The sequence below is a fragment of the Mercenaria mercenaria genome, chromosome 3 (genome assembly GCF_021730395.1).
Source record: "Mercenaria mercenaria strain notata chromosome 3, MADL_Memer_1, whole genome shotgun sequence".
Classification (NCBI taxonomy): domain Eukaryota; kingdom Metazoa; phylum Mollusca; class Bivalvia; order Venerida; family Veneridae; genus Mercenaria; species Mercenaria mercenaria.
In genome coordinates this window covers 31,343,344-31,355,861 of record NC_069363.1, presented here as the reverse complement: position 1 = coordinate 31,355,861, position 12,518 = coordinate 31,343,344, and the positions used below count along the sequence as shown (strand labels likewise).

General features: G+C 35.3%; 1 protein-coding gene across 3 annotated transcripts in view; it reads left to right on the top strand.

Moving 5' to 3' along the window:
* LOC123525171 (guanine nucleotide exchange factor subunit RIC1-like) overlaps positions 1-12,518 on the top strand; it is a 126,923-nt gene that overhangs the window by 28,377 nt on the left and 86,028 nt on the right. For all 3 annotated transcript variants that reach the window (XM_045304010.2, XM_045304008.2, XM_045304006.2), the window contains exons 4-5: positions 5,488-5,598; positions 12,042-12,184. In XM_045304010.2, coding sequence (XP_045159945.2) covers positions 5,488-5,598; positions 12,042-12,184 — 254 coding nt within the window. The remainder of the gene's footprint in view (positions 1-5,487; positions 5,599-12,041; positions 12,185-12,518) is intronic.

The window sequence follows — 12,518 nt, the reverse complement described above, 5'->3', positions numbered from 1 at the left end:
AATAGAAAAACCTTGTGACCTCTCTAGAGGCCATACTTGAGAATGGATCTCCATAAAAATTGGTCAGAATATTCACCTTGATTATATCTAGGTCAAGTTCGAAAGTGGGTCACGTGCCATCAAAAAATAGGTCAGTAGGTCAAATAATGAAAAAATGTTGTGACCTCTCTAGAGGCCATGTTTTTCATGGGATCTGTATGGAAGTTGGTCTGAATTTTTATCTTGATGATATATAGATCAAGTTTGAAACTGGGTCAACTGAGATCAAAAACTAGGTCAGTAGGTCTTGAAATAGAAAAACCTTGTGACCTCTCTAGAGGCCATACCCTTGAATGGACCTTCATGAAAATTGGTCAGAATGTTCACCTTGATGATATCTAGGGCAAGTTTGAAACTGGGTCACGTGCTGTAAAAGACTAGGTCAGTAGGTATGAAAGTTGGTCTGAATGTTCATCTTGATGATATCTAGGTCAAGTTCGAAAGTGGGTCACGTGCTGTCAAAAACTAGGTCAGTAGGTCTAAAATTAGAAAAATCTTTTGACCTCTCTAGAGGCCATATTTTTCAATGGATCTTCGTGAAAATTGATCTGATTGTTCACCTTGATGATATCTAGGTCAGTTTCGAAACTGGGGCACGTGCAGTCAAAAACTAAGCCAGTAGGTATAAAAATAGAAAAACCTTGTGACCTCTCAAGAGGCCATATTTTTCATGAGATCTTCATGAAAATTAGTGAGAATGTTCACCTTGATGATATCTAGGTAAAGTTCAAAACAGGGTCACGTACCTTTTAAAACTAGGTCAATAGGTCAAATAATAGAAAAACCTTGTGACCTCTCTGGAGACTATATTTTTCAATGGATCTTCATGAAAATTGGTCAGAATTTTTATCTTGATAATATCTAGGTCATGTTCAAAACTGGGTCTCATGAGCTCAAAAACTAGGTCACTATGTCAAATAATAGAAAAAACGACGTCATACTCAAAACACGATCATGTGGGAAGAGGTGAGTGATTCAGGACCATCATGGTCCTCTTGTTACAAGAATTATGGCCCCTTTTGGACTTAGAAAATCATGGGTAGGACAATATTTCTATTATACAGTCACAAAAAAATCAGATGAGCGTTTGCACCCGCAAGGCAGTGCTCTTGTTTAAACTCAAGGAACCATAGAAAATGAACAATAAGTCTTGCTAGATATTTACATTCACTGTGTATAAAAGAGATTTCATATAAACAACATCAGTTAAAAGATATGAATAGATTCCTTTTTGGGAGATTGCACACAAGATCTAACATCATTCACAAGATCACACTAACAGTGATGTGGTTCTGAAAAAAAAAAACAACATGCAAAATTGGCAGCCAAAATTAGCTCAAATTAACTTTTTACCTTGTCTGTTTTTTGAAAAAAAATGTCTATGAGGTATTGTTGTCACTTGATCATCGGTTTCGGCGTCGGTTAACATTTTTGTTTAAGTCCACCTTTTCTCTAAAACTATAGTAGCTACAGCTTTAAAATTTTTTACACTTGTTTATCATTTTTTGATGAGTAAGTAGACCAAGAATCCTAACTCTAACCTGCATTTTGTCAGAAATATGGCTCTTTTTGTACTTAGAAAATTTAATTTCCTTGGTTAAAATTTTTGTTTAGGTCCACTGTATTTGAATACTATAGGAACACTAGCTTTGAAACTTTGCGAATGTTTATCATCATTAGGAAAGTATGTAGGCCAAGAACCATAAGTCTGATAATGCATTTTATCTGAATTATAGCCCTTTATGTACTTAGAAAATTTGTATTTTTTTATATTCAGGTCAGCTTTTCTTGAATTCTATAAGAGCTATAGTTTTAAACTTTGTACACATGTTTATTATCATTATATTCGTAGGTAGGATAAGAACCATAACTCTCTCTTGCATTTTGTCAGAATTATGAACCTTTTTAACTTAGAAAATCAGTATTTCTTCTCAGTATTTCTTGGCTTTTTGTTTAAGTTCACTTTTCTTGAATTCTAATACTATAGCTGTGAAACTTGATACATTTTTTTGTCATCAATTAATATGAGTAAGAAGACCAAAAACCATAACTCTTTTCTTGTATATTGTCCAGCTCTTGCAGACAAGCAATGGCACCCACAGGCGGTGCTCGCACTTGCTGACGAGCAATGGCACCCACAGGCGGTACTATTGTCTGATAGTAGAGATGAAAATTGAGGAATTTTTGAGAGGATTTGAATAAGAAGGAAGAAATGCATAATTATAAGTTGATTGCATATGAAAGCCATTGTCCAACCATTTGTAACAAAAGAATTTTTTTAATCCGATCACTATTGGAAAAGATTTGAAGTTCAAAAAAATGACTCTTCATAGAGGCAGCCTGGTGATTTTAGTTTTTATGATGTCATTTACACACAGCTATATTATTTATTTAAGAATTTATGTTTATATCTTGTACGTTTAGCAAAGTCATATATCGCACATCATTTTTTGATGATTTGCCAATGGCCCCAATGTGGCTTGTATTCATGTAAATGCACAAAAATAACTTTCAACCATTTCATTTACATTTTTACAGTAGCTTCCAACAAAAAATAGCAGGTTTTTTCAATGAGTATCAAAAAAGATTCATAATATATATGTCAGATTGTCTTAAGGTAGAACAGCCACAAAGGCATGCCCATATTAAATTGCAAATCACCTGCCAATAGAAATTTGAAATATCTTTAAAGTACTGCGAAACTGAGCAGTAAATAAAGACACGTCATTGTATAATATTAATATGTTCATGATTTTGATGCCTAGAAAGATGAGGTTATTAGAAAACTTTCATGCTTGTTTTTTGTTAGATTGATTTCCATTTTTTCTCAATTTGTTCTTAAATTATACAAGACCCGTGTGGTTCTGGGATGATCTGTGTATGAAAAGAATTGGAACCACTGCCTTACCCTTGCATGATCGTAAGAGGCGACTAATAGGGTCTTAACACTTGGTTTTGCTGTAACTCTGTGATTCCAGCAGGTATGCAAATTTTGATTCCATACCTCATGTTTTTATTTCGATGTAAATGAGATGTGAAACCAAAATTTGCAATATATATAACGTATACTGTGTTAGTGCGCCGTAGAACCCAAATAAATAAATAAATAAATTAAATTATACAAAGTGATGTTTCAAAATATTATTAAAATTTAAAGAAATCTTTACAGTTTGTATTCTGCATTGTGTATATATTTGAAGTCTGTTTGTTTAATATATTCATATGTGTCGTAATACAATATTTATTTAGTAAATACCGTGAAAGCAGAAATTTTCGTTCGTGTTTAAATTTCGCTATATTCGCAAAGGCCCTACATTTCGCAAAAATTCATCCTCGCGTAAATATTCACCATTAGTATAATTCAAATTCAAGTAGGCTACCATTTTTACAATATCACGAATATTAAACCTGGTGAACATACTCAAAGTTTCAAATTTGCGAAATTTTGACCCAACGAAAATATGTGCAAATTTACAGTAAAATATTCTCTTCATCATGTCAGTGAGTAGCTTTAAAATGTATGTAATACATGATTTTGTAGCTTCAGGGAAAGTATGTTGTTCATTTAGAAAGTTATGTTTCCCTCCATACTTTGATGTGGGAAGAAGGAAAAACATTGAACATGTCAAGTATTAGATTATACATATATATACATGATCGATGAGGTTGAGTACAGCAGATAGTATCTTTCTTTTTTATACGCCCGTTTGAAAAACGGGACGTATTATGGGAACGCCCCTGGCGGGCGGGCGCTTTGGCGGGCGGGCGGGCGGTGTCCACAGACCTTGTCCGGAGCATATCTTCTACATGCATGAAGGGATTTTGATGAAACTTGGCACAGTTGTTCACCATCATGAGACGGAGTGTCATGCGCAAGAACCAGGTCCCTAGGTCTAAGGTCAAGGTCACACTTAGAGGTCAAAGGTCAAATTCAAGAATGACTTTGTCCGGACCTTTATCTTCTTCATGATAGAGGGATTGATGAAAGTTGGCACAATTTTTCATCATCATGAGAAGAGTGTCAATGCCAAGAAACCAGTCCCTAGGTCTAAGGTCACTGGTCACTACTTAGAGTCAATGAACAAGCATGATACTTTTCGAGCAATTTCTTTTATCATAGAGATTTGATATAACTGGCACAAATGTTACACCACCATGAGGCGAGTGTCATGAGCACAAACATACTTAGGTCTAAGGCAGTCACACTTAGAGGTCAAGATACAAGCAAAAAACTTGTCCGAGATTTCTTCTTCATGCAAAAGGATTTAGATATAATTAGGCACAAATGTTCACCACCACGAGCGTAGTTATGCAAGAACCACGGTCCATAGTCTAGTCAAGTACCTTAGAGTCGCAAAGGTCAGTAAAGAATGACTTTGTCCAACATTTCTTCTATTGGCAAATGGAGGAATTTTGTGATGTAACTTGACACAATTTTATAACTTCATCATGAGACGAAGTGTCATGGCAGTTCCCTTCTTTCGAATATATCTTCCTTGTTTGTTAAATTTATCAGCAGCTTAAATTGTAACTTTTTCATTACTGTCGTAGGAAAAATAGAGACCACTTTTCCGTAGTAACAACATTCATCTACAATCCAATTTTGAAAGTGTATTTTGACCACGTCTCTACCATGTAAAGATTTTGTGAGGACTTTAATTTTTTTTTTGATTTTTTTATTTTTTTTATTTTTTTTTTTTTAAAGATTAACTTCCCTTAGTTGTTACATATAATAACTTAATAGTACATTTTTTATAAATTTGACCGTAGGAAAACCAAAGACACTTTTCTTGTACAAAAAATAGATGTTACTTTCCAATTTAGGTGTATTTTAAAAGTATCTCATACATGGTAAGGAGATTTTTTTGAGACTTAGAAAAACCAAAACTTAGTATTACAAAAACACAATTTAAAATTCCATTTGCAATACAGTCTAGAGTAAAAAATTCGTGACGGGGTAAATTGTGACATTTTCACTTTTTCTGGGATGGTAAAGATTAGGGGCTTCCATGATCTCTATTTGTTATCAATTATTTGAATTTATCTTGTCAGTTTCGCTTATGAAATGTTTTGTTTCCTGTGGTAAAGAAATATTGGGAGACCTGGTGATAGCTCTAGTTTCCTAAAATAAGCCCCCATTTCACTGCCCAATATAAACATATTCCTCACTGACAGGTCTTGTAACTGTTGGATAGACTGCAGGTGCTCCATCCTCTTTACTTGTACAGTTTCCCCAGGAACTTGTTTCTGGTATTAGCAAGTACCTAGATACACCAATTTCTGCATGTCATGTTATCCTGAGCATTTAGAATGGGTAAAATGCACAGAGAATGAGGGCCAAGTGATTTAGTCAGAAACTACTATTTACCTGAGTTGAAAAGTAAATATTGTTTGGACTATTATTATAATTATATAAGTCTGATTGTAATGAAATAATTTGTTTTACAGCACAAGAGCCCATAATTATCTGGAAGGGAATGGATTTGTGGATGGTAACAGTGTTCCTGCTATAAAACTGACCCGACAGAAACATGTGAAACTGACTGCAAATATAACATGGTATAATATTTCTTGTGTTTTATACCTTACACAATTTTGTATTGATGCATGTATGGTCCTGAATTCAAAACAATACAAAAAAACAACCCATTTTGTATCATGTAATACAAGTCTGTATGAGCACCTTCTCCCCTATATTTAGAAAAAAAAATAGTATAATTATAATCCAGTAGAATTTCGGTTATACTTGAGATTAATTTTTGAACAAGTTTTAAAACAATATTTAAAAAATGTTACTAAATACTAAGCTGCCCACTCATTCCTTTTAAAATGCAACAGCACCTGCTCCCCCAGTGTGTTTTTTATGTTGGCCTATTTAGTATACATATAATATTGGATTTGATGGTTTCTGTTCACCTCTCATCAATCATCACATGGGGGAAATCTTTTATGTTGAATTAAAAAACAAATTACGAAATTGAATGAAAAACCTGGGCATTGTACACAGTAATTTACTGATTTATTGATTAAAAAAAAAAAAGAACTTAAATATGCATGGAATTTAGATGTTTACTTGTTAAAGAATGCATAAATACTATTCTGGAAAATATTTATCTTAATATTTGAGGATAATTGTAGTTAAGATTGAAGCAAGGTCCTCTTAAAGTGTTCTGATATGAACAACTTTTAAACATTGTTAAGTTTCAAGGAAAATTGCTACTTTATATTTCCAGTTTATTTAGTTAAAGGGGATTTAGAGTTGCCTTTGTCCATCTGTCTGTCCAGATTTGTGTTCGCCATATCTTAAAAAATATTTGACCTAGAGTCATCAGACTTACAGGATTGTTATTCAGCTAAGGGAAGTTGTGCAACAGCGGTTTTAATTTGGATCACACATAGCTAGACTAGAGTTATGGCCCTTGACTTAGTAAAAAATATGCATAAAAAGGGCCTGTGTTTGTGGTGCATGTATCTCAAAAAGTATTGGACCCAGTATGAAACATTACAGCAATATTATTTAGCATGTGAAGTTGTGCACCTAGGGTTTTCTTAGAGATATCACTCAGCCAAACAAGAGTTATGGCCCTTGACTTAGTCAAAAAATATGCATAAAAAGACATAAAAGTTGTGTCGCACGTATCTCAAGAAGTATTTGACCTAGAGTCATGAAACATCATAAGAATACCTGGGATTTTGTTCTGGATTTCTCTCTGTCAGACCAGAGTTATGGCCCTTGATTAAAAAAATGCATAAATGGGATACAAGTTTGTGTTGCATATAGCTCAAAAAGTATTTGACTAAAAAAATTAGGGAATTGTTATATAGCATGTGAAGTTGCTCACCTGGTTTTCTGTTTGTGATTTAATTCAACCAAACTGGAGTATGGTCCTTGACTTAATGAAAAATAAACGTGCAGTGCTTAAAAGTTTGTGTTGCGTATATCTTAAAAAAATATTTCACGTAGAAATCATGAAGCAATGTAGGAATATTATCAAATTTGTGCACCTGATTCTTTTTAGCTCACTTGAGCCAAAGGCTCAGAGTGAGCTATTGTGATCACTCACTGTCCGGCATCCGGCTGTCCGGTGTCCGTCCATACTTTCCTTTAAACAACATGTCCTCCTAAACCATCAGGTCAATTTTGATGAAACTTTAGAGGGATGTTCCTTGGATGGTCATCTTTAAAAATTGTTCAAAGAATTCAATTCCATTTAGAACTCTGGTTGCCATGGCAACCGAAAGGAAAAATTGAAAAAAAAATCTTCTTGTCCAAAACCACATGTCATAGGGCTTTTATATTTGGTATGTAGCATCATCTAGGGGTCCTCTACCAACGTTGTTCAAATCATTCCCCTAGGGTCAAATATGGCCCTGCCCTGGGGGTCACATGGTTTACATAGACTTACATAGGGAAAACTTTGAAAATCTTCTTGTCCAAAACCACAAGGCATAGAGCCTCAATTTTTGGCATGTGACATCATCTAATGGTCCTCTATATATAAAGATTGTTCAAATTATGCCCCTGGAGTGAAAAGAGGCCTCATCCCGGGAGTCCCAAGTTTTACATAGACTTATATAGGAGAAAACTTAAAAAATCTTCTTGTCTGAAACCAAAAGACCTAGGCCTTTGATATTTGGTATGTAGCCTTGCCTTTTGGTTCCCTACCAGAATTGTTCAAATTATGCCCCTGGGATGAAAAGAGGCCCTGCCTCGGGTGTCTCAAGTTTAACATAGACTTAAATAGACAAAATAATTAAAAATCTTCTTGTCTGAAACTGCAAGGCCTAGGCTTTTGATTTTTGGTATGTTGCATTGCCTAGTGGTCCTTTACCAAGATTGTTCAAATTATACCTCTGGGGTAAAAAGAGGCCCTGCCCTGGGGGTCCCAAGTTTTACATAGACTTACATAGGAAAAAAACTTTTAAAAATCTTCTTGACTAAAAGTTCAAGGCCTAGGCTTTTGATATTCAGTATGTAGCATTGCCTAGTGGCTCTCTAACAATATTATTCAAATTATGCCCCTGGGGTGAAAAGAGGCCCCACCCCGAGGATCACATAGTTTTTATATGAGTTATATAGGAAAAAAATCTTCAAAAATTATCTGATCATATTTCCTAGTTTTATTATGATTACCTTATGACCTCAAGTAATTAGGGGTCACTTGACTGTAACCTTGACCTACTGACCTACTTTCTTGTTTTTAGCTCACCTGAGCACAAAGTGCTCAAGGTGAGCTTTTGTGATCGCCCTGTGTCCGTCGGCGTGGGCGTTGTTGTCGTCAACAATTTGACTTTTAAAACTGTAGAGGTCACATTTTTGGCCCAATCTTAATGAAAAGCTTGTTAACACTCTAGAGGTCACATATTTGGTCCAATCTTAATGAAACTTGGTCAGAATGTTACCCTCAATAAAATTTTGGATGAGTTCGAAATTGGGTCATCTGGGCTCAAAAACTAGGTCACCAGGTCAAATCAAAGGAAAGGCTTGTTAACACTCTAGAGGTCACAATTTGGGCCCAATTTTGATAAACTTGGTCAGAATGTTACCGTCAATAAAGTCTTGGACGAGTTTGATATTGGGTCATCCGGGGTGAAAAACCAGGTCATCAGGTCAAATCAAAGGAAAAACTTGTTAACACTGTAGAGGCCACATTTATTACTATATCTTCATGAAACTTGGTCAGAATGTTAATCTGGATTATCTATAGGTCAAGTTCAAATCTGGGTCAGATAGGGTCAAAAACTAGGTCACTAGGTCATTTCAAAGGAAAAGCTTGTTAACACTAGAGGCCATATTTTTGACTGTATCTTCATGAAACTTAGTCAGAATGTTAATCTTGATGATCTTTAGGTCAAGTTCGAATCTTGTTCATGTGGGGTCAAAAACTAGGTCACAGGGTCAAATCAAAGGAAAAGCTAGTTTACACTGTAGAGGCCACATTTATGACCATATCTTAATGAAACTTCGTCAGAACGTTAAGCTTGATTATCTATAGGTCAAGTTCAAATCTGGGTCAGGTGGGGTCAAAAACTAGGTCACTAGATCATTCAAAGGAAAAGCTTGTTAACAGTCTAGAGGCCACATTTATGACTGTATCTTCATGAAACTTAGAATGTTAATCTTGGTGATCTTTATGTCAAGTTCGAATCTTGGTCATGTGGGGTCAAAAACTAGGTCAAAGGAATAGCTTTTAACACTTTAGAGGCTACATTTATGACCATATCTTAATGAAACTTGGTCAGAATGTTAATCTTGATGATCTTTAGGTCAGTAGGTCAGGTGAGCGATACAGGGCCTTCATGGCCCTCTTGTTTAAGATACAGCCATGAAATTTGGATGACATGAACAGTTTTGCACACCGATCTTAAAACTGAATGAATGTCACCTACTGGCCTACTTTCATGTTTTCTAAGCTACAGCAAAAGGATTTGGACCACATGTTATATTTTTTTACAGATTTCAAAAGTAATCTTGCATAATCTTTACCTTGTTTTAGCTTTAGCTAAGAAATTTGTTCAAGCAAACAACTCTACTCAGGTGAGCGATATAGGGCCATCATGGCCCTCTTGTTTTATTTCACTTTGCGAGACCAGAGTTATGGCCCTTGACTTAGTAAAATGATATAAGTTTGTGCCTCATGTATCTCAAAAGGTACTTGACCTAGTTGTTCTCTTTGGGATTTCACTCAGCTAGACCAGAGTTATGGTCCTTCACTGTGAAAAATGCACATAAAGTGCTTAAAAGTTTGTGTTGCAAACATCTTTGAAATATTTCACCCATGTACAGTGACAAGAGTGGGGGTGCTGGTGGGGCACCTATGTCTTATGGACACACATGTAATTGGTAATTATCTCCCTTTTTATGCCCCCAGCATCTACTGATGCGAGAGGCATATAGTGATTGTCCTGTCCGTCCGTCCATACGAGGTTAACCAAATGGGACTGTTTCGTCTAGCATCAATACCCCTTACTAAAATGACTTGATACTAATGCAGATGTAACCACATCTTCAGACATCACCTGACCTCAGTTTGACCTTGAACTTGACCTCGTTTTGGACTTAGGTTGCTTTGTATTGACAAGGATGCCACCGGTGGCATCAAGCGTTTATTGAACGTAGCTCCTTGTTGTACTTTATTTTTTGTCTTGATGAGAACTTTAAAACTGCTGAAGGGAATATAATGAAACAAGATAAAATGATTGATGACCGTGTGAAGGAGTGCATGAATAATTTTACATTTATCTCCCTTTTTGTACTTACTGATGTTGTCCATATGATGCAGTTAAAACAGTGAAGGGAATTACATGAAAGGATGGCAGTGAGAGGGACTGCTGAGCAAAAGCACCATTTCTTTTTAGATGGAACAATTTTCTTGTCTGCCTTTTTGTACTTCTTTTATCTGGACAATATATTTTCTGCATACAGAAACTTTGCAATTATTTAGTAGTTTTTTCTCCAATAGAAGGCAATGACTTAAGGAGAAAAATCATAACTTAGTTTCCTTTCTCTTATAATTTCACTATAAAACTCAGTAGCAGGTTACTGGTCCAGTGCCTAAATCCGGACGGTGCTTAATAATTCAGACACCTTTAAAAAACGCTTTACAATCCAGATTTTTTGCTGGAATGAACATGATCGACGCAGACGAACGCTTTGATGACCAGTTGTCAACAACAGTGTGTGAATGTAAATATTTCCAGAGAAAATTACCTTCAAAAATCCGCATCGCTAAAAGTAAAAAATGTGTGTCGTGGGGGATGACGTCATACAGCGCACGCCAGTTATTTGAGGTGCAGCGATGTACTAATTTAATGAGGAAACAATTCTGCCTGTTGCAGACGACTTTTTTTCTTAGTTGATCGAAACATGTTTTACAATTCTTTACTACCCTCAATATCTATTTAAGAAATTTAACCAATTTCTGTTATATAATAATTAATCCAATAGAGAAGAAAATGCCAGCATTTTGCAGACAAGGGAAGCAATTCATAAGATAAAATCGCGCGGCGTCATTATAGTGCATAGTTGCGTCAAAAAGTATAACAACAGCAACAGAATCTACATGTGGGTGAGAAAAGTTGTAAACATTAATTTTCGCAAAGATAGATTTTATTGAGAATTATGTTTATTATTGTTATATTTGGCAGTTACATATTAAATTAGAAACTAGTCCACATGATCACGTGATTAACAGGTAATAAAACTTCAATTGAACGGAGATGTCTGTATACATTCACAGGATTGAATCTGACTGCTTTGTTTCAAACAAAGTCGTGTTCATTTTTATTTTTTGGTGCACAGATTCGTTGCATTTCATACCGAAATAGTGTCCGAATATTTAAGCACTCTGAAGGTCGATTTTGACAGCTTTTACTGGCCCACTTCGGATGACTTTTTCTATGATGAAATCAGCAATATACGACTTTCTTCTTTTGCATAGAGATTTATAAAGAACCTAAAATGTTACATTTGAAATTTGAGGCAAGTGCTGTTTCGGAATGCAAAGTTATCGTCATAAAACCACCAAAAGTGTCCAGATTTAGGCACTGGACCAGTATATGGCTATCTTTCATGCTTTTCTGGTTCTTTCAGATTCTTATATTATTTTATTGTACATAATATAAAATGATCATTTTGGAAATAAAATATTTGCACTGTGTGTAGACCCATACCACAATACTCACCAATTAAAAAGAGGTAAAAAATTGGTCCCTGCCAAGGCAAGTGTTTTCCGTGACAGTTTGACACAAGACAGCACCGCAGAAGTCACTTGACTGGCATCTCTGATTTAACAAGGAAAAAATCAGTTTGCTTGTTGATTGAGAATTGTGCCAGGTCAAAGAAAAGACTGATGATGGTCCGCAGTGATTTGACCATGCAAATCCACAAGTATTGAAGTACTGTTGCAAATTGGGTTAAACCAGCTTTAAAGAAATATAAAAAGTTGTGTTGCACTTCTTTTATTAGGTCATATTGTTATAACATACTCTTCAATAAATAGCTGTCTGAGTATACGAGAGGAGCTGGCTGTGGCCACGGAGGACAGTTTCCTTACACGTATTCACTGGAGCGGAACAGAGAACACGAAAGCTTCAGTATGTCTCAAAGATCTTTCAGTAGCGGCAGACATGTTACAGTCCAGAGGTGAGGTTTCATTAGAAATAATTAGGGTGTTTAACTTTCCATTCAACCTTTGATTAGAGATACCATAGATAATTGTGATAGAGGGTTGGTTTTGCACTGAATGCATTGGGTGTGGGTAGAATTCATGAAGCATAGTAATATTTGGGTGTAACAAAATCAGTGAGAAAATTTGTAGATCTTATCAGATTTTCAGCATAAATAATGTATTAACTATTACTGTTATATATAATATTACAATGTAAAATATTTTTATTTTGTTCTCATGAATTTGCAATTTAATTTAATGTAGTGATGCAGCTAAGAATTCAACAAAATTAGACCCTTTTAAATGCTT